This window comes from Cucurbita pepo, chromosome LG07 (genome assembly GCF_002806865.2).
Source record: "Cucurbita pepo subsp. pepo cultivar mu-cu-16 chromosome LG07, ASM280686v2, whole genome shotgun sequence".
NCBI classification, from domain to species: Eukaryota; Viridiplantae; Streptophyta; class Magnoliopsida; order Cucurbitales; family Cucurbitaceae; genus Cucurbita; species Cucurbita pepo.
The window spans coordinates 3,432,706-3,460,678 of NC_036644.1; the positions used below are offsets into that span (position 1 = coordinate 3,432,706).

At 34.7% G+C, this 27,973-nt stretch overlaps 1 protein-coding gene across 1 annotated transcript; it reads left to right on the top strand.

Annotated features, from left to right (window-relative positions):
- The first annotated feature begins 1,080 nt into the window (after positions 1-1,080).
- On the top strand, positions 1,081-27,174 carry LOC111798583 (calcium-transporting ATPase 3, endoplasmic reticulum-type). The gene is made up of 34 exons (XM_023681825.1): positions 1,081-1,241; positions 1,539-1,589; positions 1,700-1,733; positions 2,683-2,700; positions 6,201-6,337; positions 7,564-7,638; positions 9,771-9,816; positions 10,931-10,990; positions 11,092-11,172; positions 11,957-12,042; positions 13,212-13,313; positions 14,293-14,346; positions 14,793-14,894; positions 16,224-16,282; positions 16,859-17,003; positions 17,145-17,252; positions 17,738-17,890; positions 18,371-18,475; positions 18,984-19,180; positions 19,712-19,823; positions 21,371-21,469; positions 21,568-21,713; positions 21,829-21,886; positions 22,224-22,316; positions 22,594-22,644; positions 22,749-22,880; positions 23,007-23,108; positions 23,486-23,540; positions 24,152-24,237; positions 25,040-25,188; positions 25,365-25,470; positions 25,570-25,623; positions 25,845-25,896; positions 26,687-27,174. The coding sequence occupies exons 1-34, from the start codon at positions 1,209-1,211 to the stop codon at positions 26,752-26,754; spliced, it is 3,009 nt and encodes a 1,002-aa protein (XP_023537593.1). The 5' UTR covers positions 1,081-1,208; the 3' UTR covers positions 26,755-27,174.
- The last annotated feature ends 799 nt before the right edge of the window (positions 27,175-27,973 follow it).

Here is a 27,973-nt window from a genome sequence, read left to right on the forward strand (position 1 = left end):
AAGAACACCAACGGCGAAATCACTCTGTTGGGCCAACACTGACACTAAGAGACGAAAGCTAGGGGAGCGAATGGGATTAAATACCCCAATAGTCCTAGCCGTAAATGATGGATACTAGACACTGTGCGTATCGACCCGTATAGTGCTGTAGCTAACACGTTAAGTATTGGTCATTCGAAAAATGGTGTCATCAGCTAATTGAAACTAGAGCGAGCCTTCTCGATCCATTCTAGCGAAATTCTCTATTTATTTTAGCATGAATTGTACTAGGGATTCCCTACGGATAATTTTTCTCGGTTTATTATTTTTATAGAAAAATAGTCATTTAATTTTCTATAATGTAATATTCTAAATCGAATTTCTTATTGCTTTTGTTGTCAAATCACCGATTATACCCTTTCATACATAGATACCAGATACCCACGGAGAGGCACATTACAGTACTTGTATGCTTCCAGCCAGAATCTTATTAAAAATGGGAGCATATGGATTGGTTCAGACCAATATGGAATACTTTTCATTTTTCAACAATAATGACAAATTGGTGTTAATTCACTCGTGTTATTAGAGATTATAGTTCGAATCATTTTGTTGTAAATTATTGTTTATTGATCAAATTATTTCACGGACGGCCCCTCTCTGATAAGGAGGGAAACGAAAGAATCCCTCTTACTTGAAACTTGCAAATGGAATCTAGAAAATATTTTTTTAAAAAGTATTTATATTAGGCAAGACGGGTCAAGGAATTAAGCAAGAACAGGAACAGGGATGAAGAACAATAGACAAAGGATGGAGAACATAATCCCTGTCTACGGTCCCAGTTATCTCCCGTCCCAGTCACATTTATCTATTGGAGAGAAATTTTTTCTCGCTCCCTCCCGGTCCCATGTTAATTTTTGCTTTATTCTTTAAAAGGAAAAGAAATAAAAAAATTGAGAAATTTGGTGAATGTTGGGCATGCCCATAAAAGCTTGGCATTGGGCCAATATAGTAACAGTTATGGATTGTTTTGGGCCAGCGGGAAATATGGAGGGCGCGCGTCGACTATTGAAGCCATTCGTAACTTTCCATTTACGAAACCAACAGTTTACTTGATTCATTTCATTCTTTTTCGGATCTCAAGCAGGCATTGCTGCCAGGAACAGAATTTGGAAGCTGTAGCTGGGTGCAACTCCACTCTCGCTGTCAGTGAAGCCGCCCATTGGAAAATGGAGGACGCCTTTTCCCGATCTATCTCTGAGGTTTGCATTGCTCTTTCACTCACCTTGTCTTCCTTCCGCTTCCTTGTATCCGACTTTGAATCAAACTCTACAATTCGCCTTCACAACACCATTGATTCGGAGCACTGGAAGGAAATTACACAGTTTTATTCGAATTGTGGATTAAGACCCATTTGATAATTTATTGAGTTTTGTGTATAATTCCGCTTGTTGATTCGAATTTATTGCTCTCTCCATTCAACAATTATCTTGCATTTTCTGATTTAGCTGTTTGAATTCCTAGTGCAATTTTAAATTCGGTGTTTTATGTTCGAATAGGTATTGGGATTTTTTGGGGTTGACCCATCACAAGGTCTCACAGACGATCAGGTATTGGGAATCCTATGAGTCATGCACAATATTGATGGATGTTCATCCAAGTTTCAAATTAAGCTGCTGATGGTTAATTTTGTTGTAAAAAAACTTCTTTACCATTTCAGGTTTTGCGTCATGCTAGAGTTTATGGAAAAAACGGTACGTTTTCTGACCCTGGTTCTAGACCGTGAGTCGTACTTCCAAATTTGTTCCTCTCTTTTTTTGACACCAAAGTAAATAAATTTGGTTGATAGTTATCGAATATGCTGGTTATTTCGTATGTTGGTAGTTTACTTAGTGAAAAGTGGAGGCAAAATGTTTGCTGTTTTGAGTATTGTTTTGATCAGATGGACAGTTCTATTGGTGAAATGAGATAAAGAACTAAATTAAGTATTCTGTCACTGACTGTTGTTTGTTTGAGTCCTAAAAACTTCTCATAGCAGTATCTACTTTCCAGGATAGTCAATGCTGTAAGGCGGTCTTCTATCATTCTTTTTAGTGCGTTCTATTGATGAATGCGGGATTTCTCTATTGAATTCAATTTTAATATACCAAAATGATAAGGAAAAGGTTTTCTTGTAAGGCATACATATTTAGGATGATCCATAGTGATGTTTGACCATCCTGCAACCATTTTACAGGGTTTTAATGATTTTGGTATTCTAACTAGATTTTCATTGAAACATTTGTTTTCTAAAACAGCACTACACTATGTGTATCGTTCATTGTTTTCACAGTATTTAGCATAAAGTGGTTGGAATCCCGATGAAGGTTCTGTTTATTATACGTCTTATAAGCTTGAAGAGGAAAGCATGTGGAAAATTATCCATTCAATTCATGCTTTTAATGGCATACAATTACTTTTTTAAAGTAAAAGAAATTGGGTATACGTGAGGTTACGTCCCCTGCAAAGAAAAAATAAAAGGAACCGGGTTGTTTATTTATAATATGTTGATAACCTATTCCTGTTATGTTGCTTGGTTTGCTTCCAATTAGCCACTTTTCCATCTTTATCTACCAAGTTTGATGTAACATATTATAATTCATTATCTGCTTTCTCTAATGTTTTTGTTTTCTCTTGAATTGCATGATTCATCATCGCTTCCAGTGCTACCTGAGGAGAAAAGTAAGTAGCGGATTTATTGGCTTCTTTATCTGCACGTTTTTTTCTTGCATTCCTTTTCCTTTTGTGTGAAATGATATTTATTTATCTTTTTTATGAGGAAATTTATGCAGTCATTTTCTTCTTCTTTTGATAAGGCTGTATGATGGATCAAAAGTTCTCAAGTGTACAAAGTCTAAATATTGAGCGATTAAAAATTTTCTAGCCAAATCCCAATGAAAAACGGTTTCTCATAAAAAGATAAAAAAAATCTCTAGGCTAAAACCCTATAACGAAGTGTGGTTGTTTAAATGTTGGATTGAAAGTACTATTTCCTGCTATTTTTCTAATATATGGTTGCGCCCGTTATTATCACTTTTATCAGTTTTACTATCTTAATATGATTGTCATCTTGCCCAACTCTAGTTTTTGAATCCAGCAACCAGCAGAATTTTACAGCTGTTTTAGGAAATTTGGATGTATTTTATGTTTATTTTCTTTTTTTCCCTATCACCATTGCCTTCAAATACTGTGAAGAGGATTCAGATTTGAAAAAGAATCTTGTTATTTAACAGCTTATATAAACTATTATTTTTATACGTTTTTATGTTGAGCTGCGTCCTTTAATGAGTATCTGTCATTAAATTGATTTAACTCCTTGTGCTTCCCGGCTGAATCTTTCCCATGAATCCACATTTGTACAAAATTATACGAGAGAAGGTGAATGAATTGGGAGAAAAGGACCCCATAAAAGAGAACATACAGGCAATATAATCATATTTTTGAAGGAAGGATTATAAAGATAAGGTGGAAGCAACTGAAGGGGATCATTGTCAATTTAGTGATTCTCTTGAAAACAAACACAAGAACCATTTCTGATCAAGAAATGCATGAGGGAACAAGTTAGACTCTGAAAGCTGGCTCTTAAGGGGTTTCTGGATGTTCCACTATTCATTGCAATCAGAACAAACCAATGGATTAACACTCATACTAAGTAATTACTTCATGCCTCACGATTGTTGTTAAGGTAAAAAACTATAATTGCTCAGCCAAGAGAGCAATATTCTTTCCCAACCGGCAAACCATCCTCTTCAGAAGCTCTTACAACTGGTTCCCACTGAACCAGATGGTCTGTTCTCCTCCCTTTACTCCTTGCAAAAGTCTCTTGTCATTATTTCTGAATTGGCACCGATACAGGAGGGAGTTCTAGATGGGGATAGGATAAGAAATAATGTGAGATGATGATAAATCTTCCCCCAAGAAAAATAGGCTTTCTTTCAACACGAAATACGCTTTCAAACCTTTTCTGCCATTAAAACATAAAAAGAAACCCATCTAGGATATGAATTCTAGGAAGGCCCAATTCACTAAGCTACTTACCGAGCAAAGAAGGTCTACCATTAACATTGATTATAAAATATTTCTCCCAATTCATTTTCCAATCGGTAATAGACAATATATTATGCAAAATCCTAGGAGAATCATCGTTTGGGATGTAATCAGATGGTTTTGTTAGCAAAATGCAATTGATTAACATGAACCTCATCTCTCCCCACTCAAAAACCTCGCGTTGAGTCAATCACTTAGCCTTACCCTCTACCATCATTCAAAACAAAAGAATTAGCCAAACATAAAAAAATTTCCACCTAAATTCTCCAATGAGATTCCAAATCCTTCTTCAAAAGGACCCTGTCCAAGAAACTCCAATACATTATCATAAATGTTAAAGATGAATCCTTCCCACTTATGAATTTCATAATCCTCAATGGCTTTGAAAGAAATGATGAGTAAAAACCTCGTCAAGGTTTTTCCGTCCAGTCCGAAAGACATCTAATTACCACTAGTTGTGTGGGGGGTATGGGATATAATACCTTCTACATTCTATTGGCTAGGGCCGTAGCAATTATTTTATACCAACTAGTCACAAAGATTGTAGGCCGGAAATCCTCTACTTTACGTGCATTCAACCTCTTAAGTAGAGGACAAATGTAATCTCATTCGCGAGTTTTACCCATCTCATAAAATTTGTTAAATATCTTCAGCAAATTCCCACCTCATGACCTCTCAACTAGCCTAGAAAAATGTACAAGTGAAACCATCAGGACTAGACACCCGTAGCCCCTCAAAACTAAGACCATTCTCTGGATCTCTTCCAATGTTATTTGATTTTCTATCAATGAGGACAAGAAGATTGAGAAGGAGAGCAGAGTATAAGGGCTTAGGTAAATCCAGTTCATGTTTAAGGACGAGGAGGGTACCACATCTATCTAAAAGTCAGGATCTCTTGAAAGAATTTCTCCGTTATTGGTAACATGGGAGTCAATCAAGTTTCTGCGTCTCCTAAAATTAGCTATTATAAAGAGTAAGTGTACCGACTCCCTCTTGCATCTGTTACACTCTAGATTTCTATCTCCAACTAGTTTCCTCCTTTTGAAGTAGTAATTCAAGTTACCCTTAAGCCTGAGCAAGAAATAGCTATTCAATTGCTCAAGTGAATTGAAGAGATAAAGATTCTAATTTGTAACAGGCTGGTGTTGTGTTTCCTTGTGTAGGAAGTTTACTTTGGTGATTTGGTACCCCTGGATGGAAAGAGGTCAATTTTCTCCTTTTTAATGCAGACATCACTGGAAATGTGAGAGAATTCTAATTTCTCAAGATTGAGATGTACTTCTTTATGAATTTGAAGTCTTTCTACCAATTCACCCTACTAGACCTCCAAAGATTTTTTTTTTTTTTTAAAGGTTGTTGTAGCCACACATTTTTTAAAATAAAAGGACAAAGGTCCCCCTAAACAACATCAGTAGTGGTTAAAATTGGTGTTTACGAGGGTATAGAATGGATTGACTCCTATAATAATTAATTTATACGGGAAGAAAATAATGAAGAAATTTTACATGCTTGTTCATATTCTTTGGAGCTGAAACTTCTCTCATACTGTTTGAAGTCTNTTTTTTTTTTTTTTTTTTTTTTTTTTTTTTTTTTTTTTTTTTTTTTTTTTTTTTTTTTTTTTTGATGTGTTTGACTCTCAATTTGCTCGATACAAAGAGTGGTTATAGGGATATGATTGGGGAGTGCCTTTTCCATCCCCCTTTTTGAGAAGGAAAGGTTTTGTCGCAAGTGGGCTTGTGTTTTGGTGCTTGTGTGAGGAGAGGAACTATTGGATTGCTAGCGGTTGAGAGGGACATGATGTTTGGTCCTTCTTTAGGTTCTATGTTTCTCTTTAGCGTAGGTGACTAAAGTTTTTTGTAAGTGTTTTAGATCTTTTTACTGATTGGTGCCCCCTTTCTTTAGTTGCACTTCCTTTGAGCTAGTCTCTCTTTTCATCTTTTAAATGAAAAGTTTCGTCTTTGGCTCTTAAACGTTGCGCTTCCTTTCGAGGGCTTTGGCTTTATGGATGCCTTTCTATTCTTTCATTTTATTTTTCTAAATGAAAGTTCAGTTTTTTTATAAAAAATGTGAGCTTAGAATGAAAGGAACATCGTCTTGCGTGTATGCAGAAACTTAATTGTTTCTCATGTATTCAGGGGCCCCATTTTGGAAACTGATTTTGAAGCAGTTTGATGATTTACTAGTGAAGATATTAATTGTTGCAGCAGTTGTTTCTTTCCTATTGGCTTTGATAAATGGAGAGACAGGCATAATAGCATTTTTGGAGCCTTCAGTAAGATATAATTTCTAGCTTCTCTTATTTATTATTGTCTGTCATTTTGATATTTTGTTTTATGTTTTTATTATTGAGCTTCAATTTTCCTAATCTCTCATACCCATTGTTTAGTTTTTTGTATGCACTCTCCTGCATTTTGTCTGTTTTTATTCCTCCATTATGTCTTTGTGGATAAGAACCTTAAGCCGTTCATTAGAAGTGGGAGTATATACAAATGATGGTAGGATGATTAGATACGTTTTCAACTTGAGTTTCAAAGAAGATTTTAGAACACTCTTCATTTAGCATTGATAAGTAAGGGGTATATATATATATATATATATATATATATATATATATATATATATAAAAGAATAGAACTTCGCGATTTGAGTGGCCACTCTTAAATGAGAAGCTCCATGTGTATGCTAACATATTTGGTCCAAAAAAAAAAAAACATTGGTATCTATCCTTTAAAAATTTGAATTATAATGGAGTGCAACCATAAAATCAAGCATTAATCTTTATCCCTAAAGAGATGGCTGCATTACCAATGAATTTTGATGAGAACCATCAACAGGAGGAATAATTGCGATGTAGAAAGATTTAACTTCCTTTTTGGCGCTTTCACTATTCCATAACCAAATAAAGGTTGGTAGGTGCTTAACAATAGATCTTTCCTCGGCAAATTTGAATGATAAGTACCCTAAAGGTAAATTTTTGTCGATAGCCTGTTTTTGTAGCCTCAATACAGTTCATAGATTGTTGACTAGATGCCTCACCTTGGATTTGTATCCATCTTGATGTTCTCTTTGCTTGGGAGAGCGGGAATGCATTGACCATTTTATTTCATTTGTCCCTTTAACAAGAAGATTTGGAATTCCTTACTACAAAATTTTGATTTATCTGGAGTTATTCACTCTTCTTTAGAAGGAACATGGTGCAATTGTTGTTGTGCAGCTATTCATTAAAGTGAAACAGAGGGAATTATGGGTCGATGCAAGTTATGCTTCTTTTGTAATTAACACAAATTAGGCAAGGGAGGCGGGATTTTGTAAGATATATTGTGGAGTGGCATAATACTTGGTCTTTTTGTTGTGGGAATTATTTTGCGACATTTTTCTTATCAATGAAAAGTTTTTTTTTCTTGCTCCTGTTTAGGAAAAAAAAAAAGGTACTGATCTATGTGTTGAGTGATGGAATGGAGCATTTATTTATTGCTTATATTTTTCCTTCTTGTACAGGTAATTCTAATGATATTGGCTGCAAATGCAGCAGTAGGCGTGATTACAGAAACAAACGCCGAAAAGGCTCTTGTGGTTAGTTCTGGAACATTTGAATGACACCATGAGTTTGATTAATCTCGTAGCATGATTTGGGGTATTGAGTTATTTGAAGTTCAATTCGTAAGATTTATTTCTATTTTGAGCTTCACAATAAGGTAAACTTGTTCAAAATTTTATACTTATGAGCTTAGTTTTCTATTTTGAGCTTCATGATAAGGATCTGTTTTTATAGGAAACAGAAATCATCGCATTTCATTGATGTATGAAATGGATAAAAAACAAGTCCTATATGATAATAATTACAAGAAACACCTTCACTGAGCTATGTTGGTTGTCAAACTATAATTACAAAAGGGAGGAGAACGTTAACTCCACAAAAGAGCAGGATATATAGTAGAATAAATAAAGGAAACAATACTTTCTTGCTTATCTGTGAAGATGCAGGCATTTTTTCCAACCTTAAATCCATACGAAAGCATAGATAAAGTGGTTCCAAAGTATCTTGTTTTCCTTCTTGAAAGGGTGTCCATTGATAGAGAAGTTAAGAAGTGTATAGATATCTCCAGGATGAGAAGTGAACCAACCAAAGCTTGCTGAATATAATTCCAGAAGGATAATGCGTAAGGGCAATAATTAAAGAGATGAATATGGGTTTCGCTGTTCCTTAGACAAAGCTGGCAACAACTAGGAGAAGTGGAGAACCAAGGAGATTTATGTTGAAGCTTGTCAAAAGTTTTAATACATGCATTGCTAGGCTCACAAACAAAGAATTTGACTTTTATGGTAGAACATCCTGTTCATGATGAGGATAACCTGATCAAAATTTTATATTTGGTAGTGTAGTTCTTATAATGTCTTTTAATGGGATGAGGTAAGGGGATGCTATTTCCCTTTATCCTTTTATCCTTGTGGCAGGTCGCATTAGTGGATTAGGGAATTTGTGCTTCACCATTTTTTATGATCAAGACACCTGCCCAGGGCAGGAAAACGATTTTTTTTTTTGACGAGTTCCCTTGTGGCGGTGAGGGTCATTAAGGACTCTAAGGCCTGTTGCCAAAAAGGACTTGGGGTGAGGAATTGTATGAGGTTCACCAATTTTTCTATTTTAGTGAATTGGAGAACCAATGGAGAAACAGTAATTCTATGGAATGGTTAGGCAAGGTGAATTCAAATTATTTTTTAGGCTGCATGTAGTATTATGAACATAGGGATACATTAATTTGCTTGTGAGTCTTGAGAGAAGGCCATGAATGTGCATGTTTGGAGTGTGTTTCATACTTTTATTACACATGGTCTTAGTTAAATGTGTGACTAGTGTATTACAATTAAGCTTGACCTTAGGACTGAGCCTTCGCGACTTTTCAAGAATTTGTTAGTATTCGAGTTGTTATTTTCGTATTTCAAGGTGTATACCTTGGAAGGGATTTATTTTTTTCTTTTTTATAAGAGGCAATTTCATTGATGATTGAAATTTACAAAGGATGTAATATCCATGATGATTACAAAGGACCTCCCAATTTACAATGAGGGAGGTATAACTATAGGAAGTAAAAATATTAGGCAGCTTACACCAATATATAGCTTTGTAAACAACATTGTTGAAGAGCTTTGTATAAGTCTTTTTTATTTCTTTCTTTCCGCATATTCCAAAAGAAAGTCGTGAGGTTTTTCATAGGGCTTTTGCATTCTTGAATGGGTGGTACGTTAAGGCCATGTCCAATAGATCCTTTACCTCCCTAGGAAATATGCCCCTAGGAAATATGAGATACTATCTGAATATATTGAGAATCGTTGTCCAAAAACTCTGAGCGTTTGTGCATTGCATAAATAAGTGATTTTTTGATTCGTTTCCTTTCTTGCATGATGTTCCATTTTCTTTCTGAAAGAAAATATAATGATTTAAGATATTGTTTGAAATGCTTTTGGGTTTTGAGTTTTGAATCATGGAAGAGTCTTGAGCGTGTGTAAAAGTGGTTCATTTGCAAGGCCTCAAATAGGTTTGTTAGAGAGTGTCACTCAGGGGTTGGCCTTAGGTGAAGGTACAATAGATAATATTTCTCTTTCTATCAATGTGGCTTTGGGAGATCTGATGGTCCTTGTCCTATATCATATCCCAAGTTTACTCTCAAGTGTTTACTCTTTTATCTTGACCACTGTTTCTGCAGGAACTACGGGCATACCAGGCAGATATTGCTACTGTGATGAGAAATGGTATTGTTTTCTTTTCAAGTGTTTCTATTTTGTTCTTCAATGGTATCACTCTGGTGAGTTCTAATATTTGTTAATGTGAAGAAGGATGTTACTCCAATAACAGCGAAGTGTAGTGCTATTTTGTTCTTGAATGATATCATGCTGTTGAGTTCTAATATTTGTATAGTGAAGAAGGATGTTATTCTAATAACAACGAAGTGTAGAGCTATTTTTGTAAACCCTTGGTTTCTTTTGACCAGCATGCCTGTTTTTGTATATATTNAAAAACCAAAAAAAAAAAAAAAAAAAAAGAAGACATTTTTTAATGTGAAGAAGGAAACTATTCTAATAACAGCGAAGTGTAGAGCTATTTTGTAAACCCTTGGTTTCTTTTGAAGCAGCTTGCCTGTTTTTGTATACCAAAGCTCTTTCTTTTTCAAAACAACTTTTCATTTTGTTTTTGTATATTTCAATTAACAATGATATTCATTCCTGTTTCAACAATTGTACCAATCAGCTTTACTTATTTAATGGTGGCAATTTCCCCTAATTTAAACTTCATATGTTTGTTGAAATTATAGATTAAAAATGTGATTTTCTCACTTAAAATGCNAGCTTGCTTCCATTCAAGCTTTTTTTTTTTTTTTTCTTTTTTTTTTTTTAAATTTCTCCCTCTCTTGTATTCTTTCATCTTTTAAAAATATTGTTTCTTTCAACTTTAGTACGCCCTCGTATATTCTTTCGTTTTCATATTTTGTATGCCATTATATATATATTTATATCTATCAACGAAAGCTTACTTTCTTATAAAAAACGTATTTGTTTCTTATATGAATAAATCATTTCTCAAATCCTACTCCATTATAGTTTTTCTGTCTTTTATGAATGTGCGGGGTAATCAGTTTATTTAAAGGGAAATTTGGGTTTGTGATGTCCATATTCTTTCAAACCTTTTTGAATGCTTAAGGCAGTACAACTTATTGTTTGGATATTTTATTTTTTTATCTTCTCCCATAATGTTAATGAATTAGTTCGATCAAAAGGGGGAGAAAATGAATTCTAGATGTCAATCTTGTGCCAATCCTGTTACTTCATTTTTTCTGAACAGCTATTCACCGCAAAGTATATTTTGCAGGTTGCTTTTCAATACTTCCGGCTACAGAGCTTGTTCCAGGTGATATTGTAGAAGTTGCTGGTAAGTTTATTCATTCTGAGTGCAAAAGAATTATTTTCCATGAAGGAATTATAATTCATTATCATTTAGAAGAAATTCATTTTCATTTTTATGTGGAATAGTGGGGTGCAAAATTCCAGCTGATATGCGAATGATTGAGATGCTTAGTAATCAGCTGCGTGTTGATCAAGCAATTCTTACAGGTAATCTTTTCATATGAAATATCATGTCTTGAGTCCCAAATTATGAGTCAACTGAATTTTTGAGATAGACGTACAATTTTGAAAGGGAGTGTCTGTTTGTTTGGTAGACAATCTGAAAATCGAATTTTGAAAATAAGGATTAAATGAAAATTGAGTTGTATTTCATGCTTTCAAATATGTGTTTGGTAACAAATTTAGAAATTGGATTTCAGTTTAAACAAATGTTCAAAATATGTTCTATAATACATATAGACCACGAAACTAGTTCTAGTTGCAAAACTAAATATTAGGTTGAATATAAACCATTATTATTGAACTTATGTTTTTTGATTATGAATTTTGTATAATTTTATTTTACATTATCATGTAATTTATAATATAATATATTATACATATTTTAATTGAACTAAGATAAATTGAATTTATAACATGAAATACTATACTATAAATTGTGATTGATCTGTTTATAACATATATATAAGAAACGGATAACTGGTATATTGAAAATATAAGGAAGCCACAAAAATGAAAGCCTAGGGGACTGGGGTTAGAGAAACCCCCCACCCCAGAAAGAACTATCACAAAAAGGCTTTCCATTTTCTAAGAGTCATGGATATTATCTTGCTTAATGGTCCTTTATAGAAGAGAAGTATATGTTTTACTTTGTACCAATACATCCTCCTTGTGCCTTAATGTTCGTTGTCTATTCTTTTTTTTTTTTTTTTTCCTTAAAGAAATATAATCAGTGATATGTTGTATTGTCTGTGTTTGTTGATGATGATAGGTGAGAGTTGCTCTGTTGAAAAAGAGCTGGAGGCCACAAGAGCAGTAAATGCTGTATATCAAGACAAGACAAATATTCTTTTTTCTGTAAGAATTTTATTGTTTAAATTTGAAAATAGGTGAAATCATTGGAGATTAAACATATTTTGTTTCTGTTTCTATTTCTTTTTCAAACAAAAACATGAAGGTAGCACAAAAAACCTAAAAATAAATCACTTTAGGGGAGCTTAAACAGAACATTCGAATTAGTATTAATTATATTGGGACTATAATTGCTAAGAGACTTGGATAAAGCGCCTAGAAGAAGCCTGATATCAAGTCAGTCCTTTGGTTTCTTTGTTACCGAAGTCCCCAAGTGATTTGCTTCCCTAGCATTGATCCACAACGTGTTCTACATGTAAATCAACGACCACAAAGATATTTTATACTATTGTCTTTAGAATATTTGCCAACACCCATGAGCAACGAACACAGCAACATTTCTGGCTGTACAAACCATGGAAGGAAAGATGCAATTTGTCCACCCTTAGCTTTCATACGTGAATCACAAAGCTTAGAGCAAACTTGGGGAATGTCCTTTGTAGTTGGATGTATTAATACCTGCTGCATGAAAACATTCACATTCTTTGAGGTCTTTTGTCTTCTAATAGGCATTCATAGGGTTGTTCGGTATCAAAGCTTAATTTTAAGTTCCCTAACCACTTCCATTGAGAAAGAACCTGACGGATCAGGCTCCCTGACTCTTTTGTCTTCCCTCCTATCTAGAGATAATCCATCAATCATCTCAAAAAGAGCTTTTACCTCCATTTCCCATCTAGTATATTTCTTCTTTCTACAACTTTTCAAGACTCTTCTTGTTGATCAATATAGTAATCAACCTAGATAGATCTCTTCCTACCCTTTCCAACACCAAAAATTGAGGGCATTTCTGCTAGAATCAAATACCAAAAAGTTGATTATCCTCTTGACATTTCTTTGATAGTATTTGTAATCTCAATCTTCACATCGATTATAATGGGAAGTTAGTATATTTGAGAATTTTAAGAAGAGAGAAACTTCGCAATACACAATTTAAAATTGTTTTCATCTGTTCTTTCAAGTTGACTTTTGGTGCATTATGAAATTTTAGTATTTCAGTAACTTTTCTCAACATGGTCAATGATTGTGTGGAGCTCTGATCTTGGACATGTTTTTATATTAATGATTTTCATCCTTTACTAGGATTTGTAAGTTTTCTATCCTTTTGTTACTATCAGGGCACTGTGGTGGTTGCTGGCAGGGCACGTGCTGTTGTGGTAGGAGTTGGTGCAAATACTGCTATGGGCAATATACGAGATTCTATATTGCAAACGGATGATGTAAGTGCCACTAAGTAGTATCTCTCTCTCTTTCATTCATTCTTTTCATTTTTTAAATAAGTTGCGGTCCTGTTACTGGGGAAAATGTTGGAATCGCGAGTGTCTATTCCATCAAAATGATAATGGAGTTAAAATAAGGCACGTCAAGTTTTTATGATAAATAATTATGTTTACTACTAAACTTTTTTAAAGACAGTAGTCCTAGTATTCCATGCCATACTTCTTCGTAACCACTTATTTTGATTAAAAAAAGAAAAAAGAAAAATTGAAGCCACAAACCAAAAACCAAAAAGAGCATTGATTTAGGATTTGGGGCTTCTTTATTTATTCTTGATCTTTTCTATACCCGTGTATGGTTATTTGTTTTATTCCTTTTCTTATATTTTAATTTGTTACTTTCTTGTACAAGCTTTTACCTTACGGTAAATAGCTTCTTTTACCTTTCGATGAGGTAATTAGCCTTAGGTTTAGGTTATTTTCTTCCTATGAAAACAAAGCCTGAATTTCTTTTTGAGCCAATCACAACTTGAGGCATTTCTTTGGAAACTTGAGTGCATCAACCGTTCTATTTATTTGTTCCATTAAGAAGTTAGAAGCTTTTCTATATCTCATACCTTGTTTTCATTAAGTTCCTCGAGTCAAATCAATCCAATTATATCATATTAGATTTAGTTACTAAAACAAATAATGTACATAATCACTCATTGATAAAATAAAAGAGGAAACTTTTTTTAAATAAAATTATTAGTACATTATCATGAGATATAGGAAAGCTTCTAACCTGGGATATGGCTCTTCCTTGTAAATTCAATCTCTAATGTCTCTATCTGGAACTGTGAAACTATATATACTTTTGACTTATCTAACCTCCTGTGATCTAATTTTGCACCAGTTGCATCTGAAATGACATTGAACCTTTCTTTTTCTCCACCAGTTTACTGTCTTAATTTCATTATTTCAAATCTATTTTCAATTGCAGGAGGTGACACCATTGAAAAAGAAGCTAGATGAATTTGGTACTTTTCTGGCCAAGGTGATGCAAAGTGCACATTAAGTCTTTGATCTTCTTTTCAGTCCTTGGGTCTACTAGCTTCATTAATTTCATTATTTAGACATTTGGATATTCATAGATTTTACATGAGAGAATTAATGTGCACATGCGAGATTGACTTCTGGTGAAAACAATATATATATTATATTATATTATATTTAGTTCAAGCTTGGTCCAGGTTTGGCTTTAATTCGCAAGAGTTAGATATGCCTCTTGTCTATCATATATCTATTGTGATCCATATCAAACTTCTCTCAAAAGCTAGGCCTTTTACTTTCAATCTAGATGATTGGTTCATCAACTGAGATTAAATCATTGAATAATCAGGAGTAATTTCTGAAGTCCACTTCTCAAAGCTCGCTTTTGTTTGTTGATATTCTACATCTACTTTTGGTCTGATCTTTAACTTTTTATTCATTTGTAATCAGGTTATTGCTGGAATTTGTGCACTTGTATGGATAGTGAACATTGGTCACTTTCGTGATCCTTCTCATGGTGGGATTTTGAGTGGTGCAATACACTACTTCAAGGTAATTTTCTTTTGAAAGGATTTGTTATTATAGTTGTTCTTAAATTGAATTCTGTGGCGCTCTTTATGCTAAACTAGACTTTGATAGGGATGTCCCTACATGGATGCATACAATGTAAGGAAATGGATTTTATAAATAGCAGAAAATGGGAAAAGCATTAAAAAAATAAAAAGTAACGCAAGATCCCTTTAAATTTAATGCGCAAAACAGATAAAGAGAGAGTCCTGAATAAGGAAGGTGAAGTCAGAGACAAGTTCTCCTTTTACATAATAAAGACGGAAGTACAACAAAGAAAATGTAAAAATGTATGATGAGATCGTACTGCTATGATTGTTGACACCCTTGGCATACATTTCTTAGGTCACCCACAAAATTTATTGGAGGATGACTATAAAAATGTTAGAAAAAAATACACTTTCGGTCCCTAAAGTTTGGATTTGGTTGTATTTGGGTCCTTAGTTTTTAAACTCAACCATTTTATCCCTTAAGTTTGCATTTGGTAGCATTTTGGTTATTCAATCAGCTGTTTCGTTAATTAGCTAACAGAAAGATGAGTGACATTTTTTTTATTAAAAACATATTTATCTTTTTCTCTCTTTTTTTCCCTCTTCTTTCTTCATCCTCCTCCCATCCGTCGTCACCGCCACTGGTGCCATTCCTCTTGCCTTTTCTTCTTCTTTTTCCCCCCTTTTCCTCTTCGTCTCTCCTCTCCGTCCCTTTCCTTCTTTTCTTCAACAAGCCCCAATTCTTGACCAAATGCAGCCATGCTTTTCATATGGAATTTATCGACACTTGGCTTTTGACCCATTCAACTTGTCCCCTCTGTCGTGCCATTTTTGGGAATTTGGAGGAGGAAGGAACACCTATAAATAAAGTCTAAGATGTTAAGCACTAACATTTTTGGGATTTTGACGCTTAAAAGCTTGAAAAGGAAGGCTGTGGAAGGTTGAGATAGGGAAGTAAGCGGTTGAAGAAAATTTTGCTAGACAACATATCAGAAGACTCAGAAGACCAGAGTTTTCTTCATTATTCTTTTTTATATAGCACGGGAATATGATGTAATAATTTCAAGCTACTAACTGTTATCGGAGTTATGAAAAGTTTGAATTTTTTTATTCAAACTTTGTGATCACATGTGAAACGTCAAATTTGCAAGTTATAATGATTAGGGCTGCTGGGAATGGTTAGGATTTTTGATACCTGACTTTGTTTGTTGAAGTTTTCTTTTCATAATGTTCGTTTACAACATTTTGTACTATCTTCTAGTCGTACTGACTGAATATCCCTTCCATGGTCAACGACGTTGCACCTGCTTATCTCCCAACTTAGATTGCAGTTGCTCTTGCTGTTGCAGCGATTCCTGAAGGACTTCCTGCCGTTGTCACAACGTAAGTGATTTATTTAAGCTTTCTTAGCGGATAAAGATTTTCCACCTTTCACTTGGTGTATGAAAAATTAAGAATATCAGATCACTGTGTAAAAGTAGACGAGCGTGGAAACCCCTTCTAAGCAATAGTTGCAAACTAAGTGACAACAGGAAATTGCGACAATCTAGAATATTGACAGAACATATAGTGGTGATAAAACTACTTTTTGTCATACATAACCATAATCATTTCTGCAATATGTAATCTAGCATTTTATTCTTATTTACTAACTTTTTTATAAATGGAAGCTTAAGATATGGTTGACCATTTGAATGCCTATGAAGCTAATGTTCTAAATACACAATACCTCTCCTGTCCTTGGCCATGGTGCAAGGTTCATATGCATTAAGTATGCCATGTATTGCTTAGCATCATTTTTCCATATTAATGTTTTTTCAGGTTGAAGCTTTAATTCATTCAACTTTATAGTAATTACTCTGCTTCATTCTCAATATCATGATTGCCTAATTTGACTTCTTACTGGGGCAACTTTTATCTTGTCTGAAGATGCTCATAGTTTTCATGTACTACTTGTAGGTGTTTGGCTCTTGGCACCAAAAGAATGGCACGTCTGAATGCAATTGTGAGGTCTTTGCCATCTGTTGAGACTTTAGGCTGCACTACTGTTATATGTAGTGACAAGACTGGAACTTTGACTACGAATATGATGTCTGTCTCAAAGGTGATGCTCTTATGAAATATGAGGTTTAAAAATGCGATTTGATTCAACTTGAGCGTCATCATGTGATTTTCTCTGTTTTTTATTTTTTTGGTTTGTCTAAAATATTGAAAATTTTCTTTCTTTGTTACTGTCTCTGTTCAGATTTGTGTGGTCCATTCTGTTTTGCATGGTCCACAACTTTCCGAGTACAATGTCAGCGGTACAACATACGCTCCTGATGGTACTATTTTTGACAGCACTGGAGTACAGGTAATTGTACTTTGGTGTAGCTTATGAAATATTTGCATTGCATCTCTCCCTCTTGTAACTTAGATTGGAAATGGGTTGTTGAAACTACTGACATTTTTTTTTTGTTTTCTATCGTGATGTTTTTAGTGAATTAATCATTTATGAATCCAACTGCATTTACTGTCTCGATCTCCATCCTCAGCAACTTGCACTCTGGTTATAATCTGCTAAAACTTATAATGGTAGTTTTAAACTCACTGGCAAATTCAAAAGCTAAATAAACTTGTCTTATTGATTATTTTAATGTTGCACCTCTTTCTACATGGTTTAAGAGCTTTGTCCTACTGGTATGGCCCCTATTTTTCCTTTAAGTAGCCAAGCATGTGGTCAAAATTGGAAGACCTTTTCTTTTTTATACAATTTTAACTTTGTCGAGGCTTCTTTATGAATTTTTCATTCATTTGTATGATTAACTTTAGCCTGGTTCAAATGTTTGATTTCTGTAGCTTGAGTTTCCAGCTCAATTGCCTTGTATTCTACACATGGCAATGGGCTCAGCCCTCTGCAACGAGTCTACTTTGCAGTATAATCCAGATAAGGGGAACTACGAAAAAATTGGTGAATCAACTGAAGTAGCACTGCGTGTCTTTGCTGAAAAGGTTAGGATCTGTTAGAATGTAATGTCTAAAAATGGTTTTTTTTTTTTTTTTTTTTTAAACAGTTTTTTTTTTAATTAGAAAAGTGTTTTGGCTGGATTGTTCTTTTAAACAGTTTTCAGAATAAAGAGTAGCAACAAGATGGAAATAATAATTTGTTGCTTTCATATGTTCTCTTTGATTTTTTGCTCTAAATTATCTGTTCATATAAAATCTTCGATTGTTTTTTAAGTGCAAGTTGATTCAGTTGTGTTCTAGTTTTAATTAATATACAGAATAAATAAATGAAAAAAAACGCTACAAAAATTATCTTTCTAAACAGTTTTTTATTTTTTAGATTTTTATTCCTTTTGAAAAAAAAAATCAGTTTAAAACAACTGAAAAATATACACACCCAAAACGCCCTTTGATTTTACCGTATTTTGAACACTTCCCAACAGAGAATATAAATACATATGTATAATAAATAAAATAATGTTTCAGGTTGGTCTTCCTGGTTTTACTTCAATGCCTTTTGCTCTAAATATGCTAAGCAAGCATGAGCGCGCATCCTATTGTAACCACCATTGGGATAACCAGTTCAAGAAGGTTGGTTTCTTTTTACAAGCAAACAATTGATATGCTGTGCAGTATGAAACGGAAGTTAAACGTAAAATATTTGTCATAGTAGTGTTGAAGTATTGATTAACAATTGATATGATTTTAAATTAAATTAACCATAATCTATTAGTTTATACTTTGGGTTTAGTGGTGATTTGACAGGTATCAGAGCAGCATATCCCATATTCAATCCTTGTATTGTAATTTTTTCTCTCATCAATATTGGTACATTTGTTGGACTTTGGGTCTGGTCGTGATTTAATAATATTCAAACAAAGTATTTTTTTGTTTTTTATTTGAGTGAAAAAAGCCCATGTAGATTACGTAGGAGTAAAAGTAACGCCATGCAGGGCTCCATTAATTTGTGAGATGCTGCCCATGTAGTATGCTTTCAACGTAACGCATTAATAAGAGGATTGAAATTTTTAAGCAGATGGACAACTTTTCAGGTTGTTGTTTTGGTCATGTTGCTTGCTTATCAAAAGAAACTTTGCAGATTTCTGTATTGGAATTTTCTCGTGATCGCAAGATGATGAGCATTTTATGTAGCAGAAACCAGTCACATATCCTTTTCTCCAAAGGTGCCCCTGAGAGCATTATTTCGAGATGCTCAAGTATCCTTTGCAATGAAGATGGTTCCACCAATGTTTTAACTCCTAGTATTCGTGCTGAACTGGAAGCAAGATTTCAAAGGTTAGAATTTGTGGTTTTTTATCAGCGTAATACATTAATCCTCATGCTCTTCCCCCTTCCTTCCCTCTTTCTGGCTGTATCTTTTTATTTCACCCACCAATGTGCATATGTGCCCCCCATCTTCATATGCTAGAATCTCCCTACTCTTTATTTCCATTGTGCACAAAGAGAAGCAAAGGAAAACATTACTTCCCGGACAGGATTGAATTTACATTATAGTTGTTATTTAGTTCAATAATTTTCTTTTAAAAAAATTACAGGAAAGACAAATAGATAGGTATCGATGTTAAAAGTTGTAAAACAGGAGTTAGATCTTTTTGAAATGGCAATGGACACAATTCAATGGACATTTACCAGAAAACCTCTGGTTACCAGTGATTTAAAAGTCTTTTTTTTGGGTTCATGGCAATGTCGATACACCAATCACAAGGGGTTTATGCTTACCTAAGAATGCATGAAGCAGATGAGTAGTTGTGCCTCATATATTAATGTACTTGCCAGTAAAATTATATGAATGCATGTCTTGGACAGTTTTGCAGGAAATGAAATGCTTAGGTGCCTGGCTATAGCAATCAAATTGCTTCCTGTGAGTCAACAGAGTTTATCATTTGATGATGAGCAAGACCTAACATTCATTGGGTTGGTATGCTTTCTTTTTTAAATAGAATGCTAAGTTTATTTGCTGCCTCATTCTATCTATTGTCTTTATGGAGCTTCTATATGGCTGCTGAATACGGATTGTTGCATTCTTACAACTAATTCAATATTTTGCCACATCGTCTACAATTTTGTTCTCTTTAAAATTGTACATCAGTACAAAATTAACAGTTTTATTTATTGTGGAGATAGGAGAATAGTTTGGGTTCTTAAGAGATAGCATTTGGGTAGATGGACAAAGGCAAATAGATATCCGCCATATCACTAAGTTCTGTTACCTTTAGTATAAAAGATCTAGGTACTTAGTTGATTGAAGATATATTTCTTTAAGTGCGACCTTGCAGATACTAATTTGAGACTTTTTTTGTCCTGGTTTATTTCACACCTATTTCATAGAATCAGAACTTTGGGTTTTTACATTCTTGTACTTCCATCAAGACTCTAGATCTATCTAGAGGCTGCGTTCTTTGTTTGGATGAATGCTTACTATCTTAAATTTGCTTCAAAACATGCTTGAACCTCACTAGTCTAACAGAAATGTAAAGCTCTTGAGCTTTACAGAAACGTGAAGTAACCTTTCATGCTACACTAAGCGAGATTAGAATGCGCTTAGACTTTAAAAGCTTCATAGAAGAATGATTTTCAACTTTATTTGACATTCATGTGTAGGAAGATCATATAGAAAACGAATCAGAAAACAATATAAATCGAAGCTGATTTTTGGGGAAAAAATGACATTAGATTTGTTGTAATGACCAGAGTAAGGATGGTTGCGACAAATGTTGACCTTTTCCTGAGCTTAGCTTGAAATTATTTATCAAAATTATATAACTTAATAAGTCTATACTATGATCCAAGTAGCTGTCCAAGTTAATCCATCACAGAAGAGTCTTCAAGAAGGAAAATAAAGTGAAGCTATTCAAGAAAATATGGTTGGTATTAATAGCGGAAGTCATCATCAAAATTAATGCTGAAAAGCAAGCATATCCTAATGGTTGCTTTGACGCAATGTATTTAAAGAGTTCATTACAGCTGCAATGCAGTCAAAGAGAGAAATTTGTTGCATGAGAACTGCAGGAGTTTGAGATACATGAATAGCAAGAAAACAACCATGGATGCCATTTACTCCAACGTCTGTTTTGGTTGCTTCTGTTACATATTATTTTGTTGAAAAGGGTTAATAGAATTTTCAATAACAAAGGTGTTGATTGAATAGAAATTTGGGTAAACTTATTGTTGCACGTTAATGTTATAAGTCGTATCAAGGGGATGACAGTGATCTTTACTTGCCTCTGGATTTTTGGAATCTTTTGGGATTTATGCTTATTGCCATTGCTATCTTATTTGTACTGTTTTCCATGTTTTACCATTCTTGTATTTCATTTGACCTAGCTCAAATTTGTCATTGGTCTTCATTTATACTCCTCCTTTGTCTGGCTGGAGCCCCTAAATTTGTTTTGAGTGTCTTTGTTGCGTGATTGTAGTTTCCTTACCGGATTCTTAGAATTTATCTGTTGACCTCTCATTTTAAAGGTTGGAATGCTTGATCCACCGAGAGAGGAAGTGAGAAATGCTATGCTTTCATGTATGAATGCTGGTATACGTGTTATAGTCGTAACTGGGGACAACAAGGTTTCTCTAAATCCAGCCCTTCACTCTATTAATTTTATGTAACTTTCTTTATAGCCAAATCGTTAGAGGTAACTTGCTGACTTAACATGCATTTGTAGTCAACTGCTGAATCACTCTGCCGCAAGATTGGTGCTTTTGACCACTTGGTAGATCTAGCTGATCATTCTTTTACTGCTTCTGAATTTGAAGAGCTACCTGCAATGCAACAAACAATGGCATTGCAACGAATGGCACTCTTCACCAGGTACTTTGGACATTCGTCTATAATTAGAAGCCAAGTACTCGTATATGTCATTTTCTTCAATGAATAATAAATCCTTTTTTCAGTACACGTCTTTAATAGAGTTCATTTTTTTCAGGGTTGAACCTTCTCATAAGCAAATGCTTGTGGAGGCCTTACAACATCAGAATGAAGTGGTAACTTTAAGTCTTTCTCATTAGAAATTTTGCAGGAATATCACTTCATAATTTTAGGCATGTTTGGTCATTTATTCTTTGAATTTTACATGTATTGGTATACTAGTACCAACTAATTACCACTTAACAAATACATTGTAGTATAATAATCGTTTTTTTCCAACATATCTCTAATATGTTCCTTTTGTTTTGACATTTTTTTAAAGTATGAGACAATTTCATTGATATTTGAAATTTACAAAAGGGAAAATAAAAGGAATACTAATCTATATGCATTAACACGCTCATGTATAGATGTTACATTCTTCTAATTTCTCAGTTTTTGTGGATTTCTTAGGTTGCTATGACAGGTGATGGTGTCAATGATGCACCTGCACTGAAGAAAGCTGATATTGGTATTGCCATGGGTTCAGGAACAGCAGTTGCCAAGGTTGGTGTGGTCACTGGCAAATTTTTGTGACGTTCTTTAATTTTTTATGTCTCCAAACCTGTTAATTGGGCTTGCTGCTTTTTTAGCTGTCTCCTTGAATAATTAATATTAAGTTGCCCTTTAATTGTCTAGTACTTCCTTTCAGCACACAATTTGGTAATATGCGTTAGTACTTTAGTTATTTTAAATTTTACACCACCGGGCTTTCTTTTATTATTCTTATTGTTAATGCTAACTATTTTCCTTGCCATTTTTCTTCCTTTTTCTCTATACCTAGAGTGCATCTGATATGGTCTTAGCTGATGACAATTTTGCTACTATTGTTGCGGTAAGCTCCTGCCTCATGTCCTAAAAAAATTTCCGGATAAGGGTGATTGTTTATTTTTTAGTTTATATATTCTTAAACTTTGTGACCGGTTTCAAACTCGATAGGCTGTTGCAGAGGGCAGAGCTATTTACAATAATACTAAGCAGTTCATCAGATACATGATCTCTTCAAATATTGGTGAAGTAGTTTGTATATTTGTGGCAGCTGTTCTTGGAATACCAGAGACGCTTGCCCCTGTACGTTTTTTCAGCTTTTATTTAATGCATCTACTTCTTTGGTAATAGTTAATGTATCTGCAAAAGTTGAGTGTACTTCCATTGAGGTGGCAAAAGAACTTTCCTCATAGAAGAAAATGATTACAGGTGCAACTTCTTTGGGTTAACTTGGTCACTGATGGATTGCCTGCAACTGCAATTGGATTTAATAAGCAAGACTCCGATGTAATGAAATCTAAGCCTCGAAAGGTAATGAATTAGTGAGGCTTGCTTTCTTTAAATGGTTATATAGATTTGTCATCTTTGTGGGATCGTTACTTGTGAAGTTCAGTGATTAACGTAAGATTTATGGTTATATTCTTCCCTTCACGTTCATCTTCTTCACTGCTTTTGCTGTTGGATCTATGATTTCTTGCTTATATGACAGGTTATAAATTTGCGCTCTCTTGTTTATTACTTGTGTGGTGTGCTAACATTGTAGTATCTAGATTCTTCCCCCATGAAGATCTTCTTTACCGTTCTTGTTCCTGTTACATGATGTAAACTGTAACTGATTTTATCTTCTTAAAACAATAGTTTGCCTCTTTTATGAAGGTATTCCTAGTCCAATCGATTTGATCTTGCAGGTGAATGAAGCTGTGGTGACTGGATGGTTGTTCTTTCGTTATTTGGTAATTGGAGGTAGGGCAATGAATGACCTATACTTGGTTTCTTCCATGGAATGTTTGTTGCTAGATATCTATGGCTCTAGCTTGGTATCTTTGTTGTTTCTACATGCAAAATTTACACTCATTTTGGGACGCAGATTGTGACTGATCCATGTGCCTTGCATGGCTAGATAGACTGCTACTTATGACCGTAGACCCACCTTTACTTCTCCTTGTATTTGCTCAACTGTGAAGTAAAACTGAACTGTTGGGATTCAAGTTTATTTCCTCACGACAAATTACTAAAAATTTAATTGGGCTGCAAATTTTTCAAAAGTATAGGTTGCCACACTCTTCTCTTCTATTGGGAAGAAATTGCTTCCATTAGATGAACTTCCTACAATGTCCTCTCTTCTTTTGTTACTTCATTGTTATTTATTCTATCAAGTTCTTGTGGTGAGCCTAATTTTCATCTTATGCATTAATGATAGTTCTCCCAGTGGTACAGAATTTTCAATGTGGAACAGAAATGCTTCTCATTCTTGTTTATGTTGAGCTTTAATTCTCTGCACATTCAAATTAAATGTTGTTCTCAGCTGTTAAAAGCTGGTAAAAAGTTTTTGAATAGTTATATCATTGGTGCAGCGTATGTTGGTCTTGCAACAATTGCTGGCTTCATATGGTGGTTTATATACTCCGACAGTGGTCCTAAGCTACCTTACGCTGAGTTGGTAAGATTTTATTTGTTGCTGTCTTCCTATGGCATTGTGCAGTTTATTCCTGGTTTATCATATGAAGATAAGCATATGCATGTTGGTTATCGTTGCAAATGTGTGGGTGGGTGGGTGGGTGGGGGACATTATACTACCAGGTTATTTTGACTGAGTGACTAAAGGATTGGACCGAAATGCTATTTGACCTAGGTTTTCAAAATAAAGTTCTCCAACATTTTTAAAACATTTGTTATTATTTTTATTTCTAACTCGATTCCTTCTCCCTCTCGTTCCCTTCTCCCCTCCACTCTCTCCCTCTCGTTTTCTTCTCCCCCTATTCTCACTCTCCTTATTTCCTCTCTCCCTCTCTCACCTGTTTAGCTGCCCCCAGTGATGATTGCTCCTCTCCCTCGTACTGTCTTCTTCATCTAGCGACCCTCTGGCAGTAGCCACCCCTCTCCCATGTCTTTTCGTCTGGCAGTAGCCACCCCTCTCCCATGTCTTTTCGTCTGGCAGTAGCCACCCCTCTGGAGTTATCTCTAGAAGATGGAGAGTGAAAGGAGGAAGCAAGAGTGAGAGGGAGAGGGAAAGGAGGAGTCTACTGAGAAAAAAGGAGCCAGAGCGAGAGGAAGGGAGCCAGAGCTGTGAGCGAGAGGGAAAAACATTAACAATATTTGTGCATAGAGTTCGAGTGAATCTAAACATGCAACTTGAATTTCTACACTCATCTTTTTCCTTGCGCACTTGTAATTTTCAAGAAAAGAAAAATTGGATTTGGTTTTGGTTTTGGCCCATTCTCAATTTGAAATATTTCTTTCAGATGAGTTTTGATACTTGTTCAACAAGAGCGACAACATACCCTTGCAGTATATTTGAGGATCGGCATCCGTCAACTGTTTCTATGACTGTACTTGTTGTCGTCGAGATGTTCAATGCTTTAAATAATCTAAGCGAAAATCAATCTCTTCTGTAAGTATTCAGTTACATTTATATTTCGAGGTTACTGCAATTTATTAAGTTTGTGAATTGTTGAATGAAGCAAGTGACAATTAAGACGGTGATTTTCCTATAGTTTTTAATGCTAGCCTAGAAAGCTAGGTTAGTTTTGATCATGTATGTGGTTAATAAGTAGACATATTTTTCAGTGTTATCCCTCCCTGGAGTAATTTATGGCTCGTTGCCTCCATTGTCATAACCATGATCCTTCACATGCTTATTATGTATGTGCGACCACTAGCTGTTCTTTTCTCTGTAAGTTTTTTTCTCTCTTGATCTGCTTGCTTCCTTTCGTGGCAGCTTCATATAATTAAGTGAATCAGTTTGACAAACTGTAAAATTGTTTCCTTACAGGTAACGCCATTATCTTGGGCTGAATGGACGATGGTTTTGTACCTTTCGTTTCCTGTAATATTCGCACCCCTCATTTTTTTCTGTTGTACAATTTCAGTTTTTCTTATTCCCTCAGGATCATGGTTTCAAGATCATGGTTTCGTTTCCTGCAATAACCGTTTTAGCTAAACTCTTGCAAACCCCTCTATGAATGTTCATACTTTATTTATTTCCATGCCTACCAAATTCCGTGTTTTCCTTATCAACTGAAAGGATCTTTTCTTTATCCGATGCAGGTTATAATTATTGATGAGATACTGAAGTTCTTTTCACGACGCTCCAGTGGCAGTATGTTTTCCTCACCTGTTTGATAGCATCTATTATTGTTAATGTTAGAAATCGTGACTCTCCACGATGGTATGATATTCTCCACTTTGAGCTTAAGCTCTCATTACTTTGCTTTGGGCTTTTCCCGAAAGGCCTCATACCAATGGAGATGTATTCCTTATAAACTCATGATCATTTCCTAAATTAGCCAATGTAGGACTCCCTCCCAACAATCCTCCTTTCGAACAAAGTACACACTATAGAGCCTCCCCTGAGGCCAGCCTATGGAGCCCTCAAATAGCCTCCCCTTAATTGAGGCTTGACTCATTTGGTGTCCTCAAACAAAGTACACCCTTTGTTCGACACTTCGGTCAATTTTGACTAGTCCTTCAAGGCTTGCAACTTCTTTGTTCGACATTGAGGATTCTATTGATATGGCTAAGTTAAGGGTATGGCTTTGATACCATATTAGGAATCACGACTCTCCACAATTGTATGATATTGTCCACTTTGATCAATCCTTATAAACTCATGATACCAGTGATACCAATGGAGATGTATTCCTTATAAACTCATGATCATTCCTAAATTAGCCAATGTGAGATTTTCTCCCGACCATCCTCAACACACCATCCTCAACACAGTTAATGCATGTTTGCTTTATGTCTAAGTATTTATGGTTTATTACAGTATCTATGGTTAGTGAAAGCAATAATCTCTAAACCTTATTCTGTTAATCAGATATTTTGATGCAGTAATAGGCAAAATGTGGTGGAACTTATCGGTTCCTGTTTTGGTTGGATAATTGTAGGGTTGAGGCTTCCATTTAGATTCAGAAGGCATGAGTTGCTTCCAAAGAAGGAATTGCGTGACAAGTAGGAATGACACTACCTTGACATACAACTGGTCACACTACTACTTTGTTATACTCATGGCTGAATAGCAAGCATGAAGATTGATTGATATCATTCTATCATCGAATCTCAAGAGTTTGACCCAAGCGTTCACTAGTATTCGTTAATCTTATAATGGAATACCCCCCTCAAGTCTGAAGCTTAACGCCCCTTCGAGCGACGTTCATGAGGAAAAAGCGGCGAAGATGAACGTGTGGGATTTTACTAATCTTTTTAGTTTTCTCCATCAATTTAAAGTTTATCAGAACGTGAAAATTTTACATTGCTGCTTTTGGAATCTTTTTCATAGAGCAAGTCTTAATATAGAACAATGTTCACTGCAATTTATAATTTCCAATCCCATTATGGACGAGCTTTTGATGATAAATGGGTTCAATTTCAGAGATGGNCTCTCTCTTTTTTTTTTTTCTTTTTTTATTTATATTATAATATTATAATTTAAATTTTTAGAAATGATGTTGGTTGAATATTTATTACCTATATCTATTTATTAAAACAATTTTTTTAATAAAACTATATTGAAAAATGATAACTTTAAAATAGTTATATTTTTAATAAAAATAAATGGAGAAAAATTAGATGCGAGAATTTAATTCCACAAATTTTCTTTGAACATCTTACAATTAAAAACACGCTAGGAAATGTTTTCACATTCTTTACATTCTTTCAAGAATATTTTGTGAGATCCTACGCTGCTGGTTAAGATTGAAGCTAGATTCTAGACGAAATTTTATGAGATAACCCCCATCTTTGTCTTTGTCTCGTAGACTAAATCTGACCAACTGTCCATCCTATCTCCTCTACGTTCTTGATAGCCCATCTTTATCTCAGTAGAGTTTTATTTTTGTCTCAGCAGAGTCTTTCAATGGCATGTTTTGGTCCTCTTCCCCATTACTTAGAAAAAGTGAGCATTTTTGTCTCAGTAGAGTCTTTCAATGACATGTTTTGGTCCTCTTCCCCATTACTTAGAAAAAGTGAGCCACCGGTTCAGGTACAAGATACTATCATTACTGCCTGAACAATTAGACATTCAACCGGTAATCGCAACGACCCAATTGCAAGAGCGGAGCTCTACCAACTGAGCTATATCCCCCAGCTATATCCCCCCGAACCAAGTGGGGCCTGCATGAAGGAGTCAGATGCTTATTCTGATTTCACATAATTGAGTAGAATCTAACTCCAAT

Bases quoted from the DNA above. Each gene is read 5' to 3' on its own strand.
- LOC111798583 (XM_023681825.1), top strand. From the start codon at position 1,209: ATGGAGGACGCCTTTTCCCGATCTATCTCTGAG. The intron at 1,242-1,538 runs GTTTGCATTGCT...ATGTTCGAATAG, and splicing joins TTTCCCGATCTATCTCTGAG to GTATTGGGATTTTTTGGGGT. The intron at 19,824-21,370 runs GTATGCTTTCTT...CTCATTTTAAAG, and splicing joins ACCTAACATTCATTGGGTTG to GTTGGAATGCTTGATCCACC.